The sequence below is a fragment of the Mytilus edulis genome, chromosome 12 (genome assembly GCF_963676685.1).
Source record: "Mytilus edulis chromosome 12, xbMytEdul2.2, whole genome shotgun sequence".
Classification (NCBI taxonomy): domain Eukaryota; kingdom Metazoa; phylum Mollusca; class Bivalvia; order Mytilida; family Mytilidae; genus Mytilus; species Mytilus edulis.
Genome location: NC_092355.1, coordinates 47882302 through 47894577, shown reverse-complemented (window position 1 = coordinate 47894577; position 12276 = coordinate 47882302). Strand labels below are relative to the sequence as shown.

The 12276-nt window shown below is 32.1% G+C and overlaps 1 protein-coding gene across 3 annotated transcripts in view; it reads right to left on the bottom strand.

Annotated features, from left to right (window-relative positions):
• LOC139498670 (cAMP-dependent protein kinase inhibitor beta-like) overlaps positions 1–12276 on the bottom strand; it is a 58317-nt gene that overhangs the window by 30079 nt on the left and 15962 nt on the right. The window contains exon 2 of one of the 3 annotated variants that reach the window (XM_071287175.1): positions 3660–4281. In XM_071287175.1, the coding sequence (XP_071143276.1) occupies positions 3660–3674 (15 nt within the window). In that variant the 5' untranslated portion in view covers positions 3675–4281. Of the gene's footprint in view, positions 1–3319; positions 3330–3489; positions 3514–3659; positions 4282–12276 lie in introns of those variants that run through there. The other 2 variants (XM_071287174.1, XM_071287176.1) reach the window with 2 other exon arrangements.

Below are 12276 nucleotides of genomic sequence, written 5' to 3'. Positions count from 1 at the left end.
TGTTTAAATTTCATAGATTTCTATTTACTTATACTAAAGTTATGGTGCAAAACCAAAAATAATTCTTATTTGGGCCCCTTTTTGGCCCCTAATTCCTAAACTGTTGTGACCTCAACTCCCAAAATCCATCCTAACCTTCCTTTTGTCGTCATAAACCTTGTGTTTAAATTTCATTGATTTCTATTTACTTATACTAAAGTTATTGTACAAAAACCAAGAATAATGCTTATTTGGGCCCTTTTTTGGCCCCTAATTCCTAAACTGTTGGAACCAAAACCCCCAAAATCTATCACAACCTTCCTTTTGTGGTCATAAACCTTGTGTCAAAATTTTATAGATTTCTATTCACTTAAACTAAAGTTATAGTGCGAAAACCAAGAAAATGCTTATTTGGGACCTTTTTGGCCCCTTATTCCTAAAATGTTAGGACCAAAACTCCCAAAATCAATCCCAACCTTCCTTTTGTGGTCATAAACCTTTTGTTAAAATTTCATAGATTTCTATTCACTTTTATTAAAGTTAGAGTGCAAAAACTAAAAGTATTCGGACGACGACGCAGACGATGACGCCAACGTGATACCAATATACAACCACAAAATTTTCAATTTTTGCGGTCGTATAAAAATGGTTTTTGTTGATGCTAGCATTTACAAAACACAAAGAAAATTTTACTTTTTTTTTTAAAGCAGCCAGTTTTGAACATGATCTCCTCAGGAGCCATTTGACTGTCATAGTCCTGAATAAGTACAGGCTTTTTATGATGATAATGGTGGTTAAATTAAACTTGTACATCCATTTGATGAAAAAATCCATTTGCATTACATTCATTCTGGTTCTATGTTAAAATATGATCTCTTGGCGTGAATGACCAAAAATCTGATGTGGATATGTATTAGTACATCTACCACACAAAAACAAGGATCCCTCAACATGCTCAACAAGGCTGTGTTGTTCACAATGCGCAAAAAATAGGCAAACAATTCCAAATCAAAGAGAGCAAAGACAAACACTCCTGCAAGTATGACATCTTTCAGACAAACTGTCCCAGAGATAATGATTTCAAGGCTGTTCAACTACAATTTGATGCAAAACTAGAGCTATATTGTTGCGACTACATGTATATACTTAACATAAATTGTGGTTGCTATTTTTCATAGTGGAACACAATCCAAAACTAGCTTTAAATAAACAATTATTTTTAGTAACTGTGACCTTGACCTTTGACACTAAAATCAATAGGCTGCTTCAAATTCACTTTCCTTATAATTTCCATCTGGATAATATCAATTTTCCATCCAATCTAGCAAGGGAAACTCATGCTGCTATCTGGAAAACATTTTCCCAATATTTTTTAATTACAGTTACAGGGACTTTGACAATTACATTGACCCCAAATCAATTTCCATTCAAGCAAGCAGGCGAAACTCAAATTACCATTAGGACACCATTTCTCAAAATCTTTTCTAATTTTATTAACATTGACCTAAAAATCAACATTTAGCCTATTTTCCTATTCCTTTTACATCTTCAAAATGCATCAGTTGGTGCAAGCAAGAAAACTATAGTAACCATCCTGAAAGCATTTTTCATTTCTTTTTATTTGAGCAACACTGACCTAAAACTTTCATTGTTAACCCCAAATATTATTAAGTTTCTTCACATTCCATATACATGTATCTTCCAACTATCAAGCAAGGGTAACTCAAATTATTATCCAAAACAGTTTTTCATTTGTTTTTCTATTTCTAGAAACAGACAGGGTTATGACCTTGACTTTTGACCTATTGACTCCAAATTCAAAAGACTTCCCTCTAGATCTATAATCCATCTGTTTCAGTTTCATCTAAACAAAGCAAGGGATACTCAAGTTATATGTTATATTCCAGATATCATGTCTTTTGGCAGACAAAGAAAATTTTAAAAAAATCCAGTGAAAAAAACAAAAGTTCCAAATGGAAAAGCGACCTGTCCAATCTAAACTATCAATATACCAGTTCATGTATCTCTATCAGTTTGAATCAAATGCTTTTTCAGATAATCAACAAATTAATTATTTAAGTATTATAGACATATTTGAAGCCAAAATTTGACCTACTTTCGTGGACTTTTCAGAAGACATTGATCTTCATGTCTGATATCATTTTAACCACAGCTATTTATAGTAACATATAATTGTAAAATTTCATTAGGCTTAAGTTATTGATTGTCTACAAAGTATTGATATATACTGCAAATGTCATAAAGGTGTATATTTACATTATATAATATCAACTAACATTGACAAGATTAAATTATTTCAGCTTTGTGACAAATTAAATCCTTCCACACACATGTATTTGATACAGTATGTTATAAGAGTGAGGAGATGACGTGTGCTTATATCAAAATATTTCCATGAAAAGTTTAAATAAATCCTTTACATCAGCATTCACAGCTGCCATTCATTAACAACAATAAAGATATAAAGCATTTTCTGTGCATTGTCACAAAAGGTTAAACTCTGGGATTGAAGCAAAGGGCAATAACTCTGTGCCACTGACATTTAACTACACATGATATTTGATCTGCAACACTAACAGCCTATTGATACCATTTAGGTAGAATCTCCGAAAAACTCTGGCAACAATTTTAAATTTTTTTTTGATAAAAAGAGCATAAACATAGTCAACATGGTGATATTTAAGAAAGCAACTCAGCTACAATAACTTATATACTGATATATTATAAAAAAAAGTCTGCATGCCAACAACATAGTGACATCTTAGGCAGTAACTCTGCAAGATTAAATACTGCTTAATTTTAAATTAAAGGAGTCATGCAGAAACACTCTAAACAGACTTAAAATTGAGAATGGAAATGGAAGGTGTCAAAGAGACAACAACCCGACTATAGAACAGACACCAGCAGAAGGTCACCAATAGGTCCTCAATGCAGCGAGAAACTCCCACACCTGGTGGCATCCTTCAGCTTATATCAAGTGTACCAGTAATATCACTACTCATTACTTTGATATCAGGGTCAATAACTCTGTAACTATGACAACAGCTGATACCAAAGGAAACTTGTGGTGATCTATTGATTACAGATTCCCAACACTATATACCCCGCCCCTCCAACCTTTACTGTGAACTTAAAAAAAAACAAAAATTCTGATATGATAATATTGACAGGTCAAATAACTCTTCAAAAGTATCAAGGGCAATAACTCTCCTATACAGACAGTAATTAGACTTACCTTTTCCATAGACATATAATTCCTCTAGTCTGTAATTCATTCAACTTTGTGATACTAAGGGCAATAACTCCTATACAGACTTACCTTTTCCATACACATACAATTCCTCCAGTGTGTAATTCATTAACATTTTGACACTAAGGGCAATAACTCTCCTATATAGACTTACCTTTTCAATACACATATAATTCCTCCAGTGTGTAATTCATTAACATTGTGATACTAAGGGCAATAACTCTCCTATATAGACTTACCTTTTCCATACACATATAATTCCTCCAGTGTGTAATTCATTAACATTGTGATACTAAGGGCAATAACTCTCCTATATAGACTTACCTTTTCCATACACATATCATTCCTCCAGTGTGTAATTCATTAACATTGTGATACTAAGGGCAATAACTCTCCTATATAGACTTACCTTTTCCATACACATATAATTCCTCCAGTCGATAATTCATTAAACCATACAACTGGGATCAATAATCATCACATAGGACTTGTCACATAGACATTTCTCTCATTAATCCATATATAATGATGGCAATAAATTACCAATAACCGTGTCCTTAAAGTTCACTGCGGCTTATGGTTAAACCTTTTTTTCTGTACCACTACTGGTAATAGTGTTATATTAATATTGATAGGTTTCAGGTTTATACTGCATGTGGCTAAAAATGTGTTAACATGCTTAAATAAGTATTAGAAAGTCTAGCCTTGTCTACTTTAAAACAAAGTTACATATAATGCAACAGCACTTTTTCTGATTGTTCCTAAATTGTGTAACTTAATACTGGTCCATTGATCAAAGAATTTGTAAGTGTTGCTGTTACTTAAATATTAGATATATAGTCCAATTTAAAAGCTCTGATACCTTGTCAATTAAAACTTTCCAATATTCTGAAAGCAAGGAGGGAATTAATCTCTGTCAATCTTTGCACACCAATTTCTTTCCAATTACGTTGAATTTTCGTTCCTCGTAAATTTTTATTATGTCTGGAGTCTTCTATAGTTTCTTTAGATCACCCCACGAAATGTGATTCCTGCAATGAGAGAAGATAATATGATGCTCAATTAAAGGTACGAAGGTATTAAGTTATGCTCCATCAAAGAATTCCACAGCATCATACAACTGACGAGGTGTTACATAATCATAAGTAATTGATCATCATGTTTACTTTATGACAACTTAATTTATTATCCCATTTTTTAATGACAACAGACAAACTATAAAATATAACTTGATTTTTATCCAAATATAATATTAACAAACAAAAGCATGTCTCTGATACATTAATGCATTCGATATTCACTATGATTGTGCAAATCAACCCAGTAATGTACAGCAGATAAAATCAAAATAGTTCACATTTACAAAAAAGACCACACACGTAATTAAACTTTCCAAAAATATTTCACCAGATTAAATATAGTTTACAATTTACAGATCATTGATTATAAATACAGATCTCAATTGTTTTACCGTACATTTATAAACATACATGATCATTGTGCTATTATCATCACCTTTTTCAAATGAAACCAGGTTTTACATATATACATGTAGTATTGATAAATACCAAAATAAATATACTAGAGGCTCTATTTTAACGAGCCTGTGTCACTCACCTTGGTCTATCTGCATATTACACAAAGGACACAGATGGATTCATGACAAAATGGTGTTTTGGTGATGGTGATGTGTTTGTAGATCTTACTTTAATAATATTTAAGATAATTACCAAAAGCTGCAAAATTTTCTTAAAATTATCAATTTTAGGGGCAGCAACCCAACAACAGGTTAATTTCAGGGCAGATAGATGTTGACCTTTTGAACAATTTTATCCTGTCAAATTTGCTCTAAATGCTCTAAATGCTTTGGTTTCAGAGATATGAGCCAAAAACTGCATTTTACCCTATGTACTATTTTAGCCATGTTGGACATCTTGGTTCACGGGCCGGGTCATCTGACACAATTTTTAAACTAGATACCCAAATGATAATTGTGGCCAAGTTTAGTTAAATTTGTCTTAGTAGTTTCAGAGGAGAAGATTTTTGTAAAAGATACAAAAATTTACGAAAAATTGTTAAAAATTGACTATAAAGGCAATAACTCCTTAAGGGGTCAACTGACCATTTTGGTCATGCTATCTTATTTGTACATCTTATTTTGCTGAACATTATTGCTGTTTACAGTTTATCTCTATCTATAATAATATTCATGATAATGACCAAAAACGGTAAAATTTCCTTAAATTATCAATTCAGGGGCAGCAACCTAATAATGGGTTGTTTGATTCATCTGAAAATTTTGAGAAGATAGATCTTGACCTAATAAACAATTTTACCTCTTGACAGATTTGCTCTAAATGCTTTAGTTTCAGAGATATAAGCCATAATCTACATTTTACCCATTGATCTATTTTTAGCCATGGCTGCCATCTTGGTTGGTTGGCCGGTCACGGAACACATTTTTTAAAACTAGATACTCCAATGATGATTGTGGCCAAGTTTGGTTAAATTTGGCCCAGTAGTTTCAGAGGAGAAGATTTTTGTAAAAGTTAACGACTATGGAGGACGGAGGACGGACGCCAAGTGATGAGAAAAGCTCACTTGGCACTTTGAGCCAGGTGAGCTAAAAAGGTATGTTAAATATGCATGAAGTAATAATTCCAGGTGCAAGTATTCTACATTGGTGTTGTAGTTTTCAGATGGTATTTGTTTGATTATCAGGTGTAAATTTCACCATGTGCAAATCCTCGTTAGCACCTGTTTCCACCAATTATTACTGAGAAATAGATTATTGAATTATATACAATCAGTGCAACTGAAGTTTGATCTAGATAATAAAGACACTTTATCAGTTTATGTATAGTTTATGTACAATAAATTTTCAACTCCTCAATGCTTATCAAAATCACTGACACAATAATCAGAGCTCCCTGCATTGTATCAGAATTTGTATTGTGTCTAGATATAATGAGGTTTAGATCTATATATAGATATAATGAGGTTTAGATCTATATATAGATATAATGAGGTTTAGATCTATATATAGATATAATGAGGTTTAGATCTATATATAGATATAATGAGGTTTAGATCTATATATAGATATAATGAGGTTTAGATCTATATATAGATATAATGAGGTTTAGATCTATAAAAAGATGTCAATGAGACAGCAACCCAATAATACACTTCACCTTTTTAGAATCTAAAGCCAGTATTAAGGACTATCCTGTTGTCACTAAACAGACACATATGGTATATGTAGAGTTGTCTCATTGGAATTTATTAAATATCATGTATTCTTCTAATTTTTTAGGACTAGAGATTATCTTTTAATCTTTTTTTTTTTATATCTTAGCAACTCAATTAATATTCTCTTTTTTTATTTTTAATGTTTTGGTCCATTTTTCTCTATTCTACACCCCCCCCCCCCCCAATTATTTTCTATTCTGTAAACCCCTATTCACACCCTCATATCTGACAAATTTTTTTTATCATCACAACTGCAGATTTGATTGAATTCTTTCAATACATTTTTTTTTACAGTATTGCAGTCCAACAAAGTGTGTCAGGGACGAAGATGACCTAGGACAGTAACCATGATCTCTTTTTATAGCTACAACTTTACTGTCACAGTTGAGCTATATAAAAAAAAATCGTAAGAAGATACCTAAGTTCCTCAAATTGCTTAAATAACTTGGAATCCATTAGTTTGATACAAAATTGATAAAAGCTTTTTTTTTTCCAGTTTTCAAGGTGCAAATTTGACAAATCAATGTTTAATGTAGAAATATTCACCATGAAATACGACTTTTTAATAAATTACCTTATATGAACCCAAAATCACAGAATATCCTTCGTTTTGCAAGAAACAATGGAAAAATACCTTTTTTTCTTACTTCAGCTGTCAACTTTTTTTTAAAGTTTGCATGTTTTTACCAATTTCTATGTTTTCAGACATACACAAGTTTGAATTCTGTTTTATCGAACATATAAACATCCTGTGGAATTTGGGATTACAAATTTAGACATTTGTTTATCACAGGTGGAATATATATTAATAAACTGGATTGCCAAGTTGGGGTTAAAAAAGAGTTCAATCTATTGGTCAGAAGTATTAGTTGGCATATATATTAAATCATGTAACTTTTGGCTTGATTATAATTTTTTGTTCTATCATGTATGAGTCATGTGTACTTTGTGTAGCCAATAGGTTTTACTTGTGTTTCAATGACCTGTGTTGAATTAGTCTAGAAATTTTTCCCCAACTTATATTAATTGTTCTAATCAAAACTTCCAAATCTTATCATTAAAGAAGCAAACATTCCTCATTTTCGCTTGGAATTTTATAAGTTAAAATTGGAAAAAAAAAGATAATAAAATATGTATAACCATGATAACTGTAGTATAAAACTTAGATGTGACTGATAATAGATACAAGATGAAGGTGATTTTTTAAATATCAAATAATTAGTTTATTTAGTTAAATTGCCGAAATAACATTAAGTATCAATAAACAAAAATTAAGTAGACTCCCAATTACTAGGTAAAACCATCCTACTTCACTGTTTCAACTTGAAATATTAATGAAATAAATGAGGAATCTGTCCATGGTACACAAATAATGGCACCTCCCCCCTTTCTGCTTGCATATAACACAAAAGGGAAATAACTCAAGAACGGTTAAAGTAACACTGCCTCAATTCTTACTTGATCTTAGTTTTGTCAGGTAATACTAAGCAGTGTGTATAAGTTTCATAGCATTTGTTTGCTGTAAACTTAAGTAAGAAAGTGGAAACTAAAGATTCAGCAATTTTTTCATTTGTAAAGAAGGCATTTAACTCTAGAAAGATAAAAGTGATGCCCCCCAAATTCTATCTTAATCTGTGTTTTGCGGTTAAAAGTATTGTGTATTAGTTTCTTAACATTTGGAAAAGGCAAACTTACCGTAAGTAAGACATGTTAGAGAATGAAAACCAATTTCGGGACATACAGACAGACAAGGGTAAGCTTATTGCCCCTGCCATACTACAGCTAGTCATAAAAATGCTTTGAACATTGCTGCTGCTGGATCTAATGCATCAATATAAGCAAAAATTTAAAAGCTCAAAGTTCAAACTTATGATTTTGTTATGGCCTAAAAATGGCTAATTATATAGACTTCTAAGGATGAAGATTTTGTTATAGAGATTATGTTTAATCTGTTACATTCAATACAATAATGAACAGAACTTTTACATTGTAATGTAAAGACATTATATCTCCCATGAGACGTGGAATCATTAAGCCAGATTTGTCAAATAAATGGGAATTATGTTCCATAAATAAATCACCTGTAAAAGTGCACGTAAACAATACACTTAATAAGGTCATGGTCATATTTAAGTCAATAATCTGCCTACTCCTGCAGATTTTGGGGACAAATATAACATATATAACCTCAACCTTGATTTTAAAGATAAAACAGCCACATTGTATAATCCATGATGATTGTTGCTCTTAAGTTGTAATTACACAATCTATCTTTTATCACCACCCTCCTGTTACATTGCTAATTGACTTTCTATTCCTGTCATAATTGAGACAATTTTGTATAATCACATTAATCAAGAACAATGGCGACCTGACAGAAATGAGCAAAATCATAATTACGTAAAATAAATCACATTTCACACCTGCTGCTGTGCTTTACAAAACAAATCTTAGATATATTTGGCACATATCTACACAGATCCAGAAGTTTTCATGAGAGGGCAGTGGCAGATCCAGAAGTTTTCATGAGAGGGGACGCGCTCCAATCATGCTTCATTGATTCCCTAAATAACCAAATTTTTTCCACATTTTTGGGACCCCCCTGTAAATCAGCCTCTGGATAAAGGTAAATGAGAGGGTAAGTTAATGAGATAGCAACCCAACAACAGTAGCATGTGCAGTTCATTCATTACATTTACAAGCAAGATATAAAATGATAAAGTTTTGTGTCATTTTGTGGTTGTTCATGCAATTGTTTTCAATGTGACAGTGTTTTTGCTAGAAGGAGGTTTATATCAAGTAAACTGAATTTCAAAATTTATGTGTGCCAGGGTTAGGGGACCAATTCAATATATGATTACACCACTCTGCATAAACCCTGACATTAATGTGTACTTTTAAAATTTGGAGGTAATAAAGAAACATTGCCTGTAAATCAACTCCCAGTATGACAGCCTCATCAAACAATAATGTGAGCGCGTTTTTATGATTTATTATGACAATGCATTCAATTGATATTTACTGAAAGTGCAAATGCATATATACTCCTATGGTTACATTGGGTTATCCACCCCCTCTGACAGTATTATGACATATTTATCAGTAACTTCATGGTTTTCATTGGCAATATTTACAGATACATTCTGACACAAAAGAGGTTTTGTAATTGTCTTGTCACCCTGAAACACCAATTTTATTACGATATGAACACTAAAATCTTTTGCGAAGGAACTTGGTGTTTTGACAACGGTTGCAATTTGTTACCTTTAATTCTTTTGCTATAGATTTCATTTAACATTGTTTTTCAAAAAGTATTTTGTAGGCATGCATTTATGATTGGATTTTAACAAACGATGGTGAAAGACACATAATTGTCTAAAGTATATGTATTTATTTGTTCTTATAATTTGTCATTAACTTTGGTATTCTTTAGATGACAACATGAAAAATATAGTTTTTACCAATTAATTTGGTGAAATATATAGGAAATATTATACTTGTATATTATAATCATCAAACAATGCTTCATAACAAAAGTATAACAAAATAAGAATGTGACAACTTTGCTTTTATTGGTATCAAACTGATTAAATTCCAATCAGAATTCCTGATAATAATTCTTGTGGAAAAAAATGAAGTGGTGAAATATTTAGCCAAAAACTTTTGTGATGAATTCTTATTGCATAACTCTGTACCTATTGTTTTACCTTATCAGTGGCGGATCCAGCCATTGGGGGGGGGGGGGGGGGGGGGGGACTTGGGGGGTTCCCAACCCAGGACAAAGGGGGGGGGGGGGGGGGTTTCCAACTACAAAATGTATATGTCCCCATTCAAATGCATTGATCGGCCAAAAAAAGGGGGAGTTCCAACCCCCGGAACACCCTCCCCCCCCCCCCCCCCTGGATCCGCCACTGCTTGTAATGGAGGTAAAATAACACTAATTTTAGGAAGTCAACAGAATGTGTAAGTATAGCAATGTGATAAATTAGAAAATCTTGTTCACACAGATCTGAAGCTTCAAAGCAGACAACAACAGATATGCTGTTTTGTCAGTATTTGATTATTTTCTTGTAAACCCATCGGCTAAATAAATTTTTTGAAACAGAAGTCGGGATTTGTTCATTTAAAAAGTGACCTCCATCTAACAGGGGACAAAAAGAAGCTCAACAAATCTAGCTGTTAGAAATGAGCTAGGACTTCTGCCATTAGAAACTTTCATAAAAACCCAAACTATGATGTACCATAATCTAGATTAAATAATAAAAATCTAAACCCACTTCTTAATGAAGCCTTTGAATTAACTAAAAGTTTAGATACTAAGGGAACATACTCTTGGTATACTTTTGCTAAAAATGTGTCACAAGATATAAATATTGACATCAAACTCAAAAGGATAAAAGGATAAATGTGACATAACACAATGTTAGTGAGGTTCCTGTCCTGGGACAATCATACATGTGGTGGCCTTCAGCTGTTTTCTGCTTTTGTTGGGAAGTTGTCTTTTTGACACATCCCCCATTCGTGGCAGATCCAGCCATTTTCAAAGGGGCTTCTAACTGAGGATACAGTAAATGAGGGGGGTCCAACCAAATGCCCCTATTCAACTCCTGGAACCCCCTGGATTCATCACTACCATTTCCATTCTCAATTTTATGTAAAATTTGTTAATGTTGAATTTGACAATAATATTAAATGCATGCACTTCAACTAAAGCTACAATATGCTTACACAGCAACATTTATAAACATATATTTTTTATATAAAGTCATGTAAAAATAATATTTAACATTGATGTTAAGTAACCTTGTCAGTTTATTATACTTTTCATGTCATTACAGCTTTTAAAACCTTCATGTTCTTTCATAAATGGGATATTGTTAACATCTTTATTTCTACTGAGAACCAGATTTTGCCCTCAAGGTGGAATGAGTGTCTTCCATATCATCTTGGATTGTTAAAAAACAGAACAAAATAGATCTAATTGTTTAATTAAGTCAGCAAATTTCAAACAAGGATTATTTTCTTTACTAGAAACTAATCAAGAAATGAACAAGTTTATCAAATGTGATTTTAAAAAACAAAGGCACTGGTAGAATATTATTTGCCCAGGAAATCCTATTTATCAAAACATTGCAAATTAAGGGGAGGTAAATCAGAAAATGTATAATTAAGAATTAAGAATGAAATCTTCAGGAAATTCTTCTTTTTTATGTTATAACAGGATATAGTGACTCCATTTTTTCTTTTGATATTCTTCAAGGCTTTTACAGGCACTATCATTTTCTAATTCAAATTGTTATACTTAGTTTACTTTCTATTCACATTATGATGCTTATTTATAGTATAACCATAATATGAGGCAGGCATTACCTGTAAATGGGGACGAAGTCTGTATGAATATTAAATATTTGTTAAAAAAGAAACGGAAATACCGTAACGTTTCCGATTTTGGTTCTGTTGTTAGGGATTTTAGTTGTGACGTTATTTAAGTTATGACGTCATATGCAATGTAAACAAAGAAACGCCATCATCAGTTGACGTTTTTTCATATCAAGGAATTATTTTAAAAAATGAAATTGGTATTGCGTTCCTTCCTATTTATAATAGACTGGTAAATATATATTTTACTTAAAGATTCATACAAACAAAACCGGAAAAAGGAAGTACATTGTAGATTTCTGCGCAGGTCCGGGATTTCAAAACATGACATAAAAAAAATTGAATGATTTTGAGTTCATTAGTACAATGAAAAATCGGGAAATTTTCCCGAATTT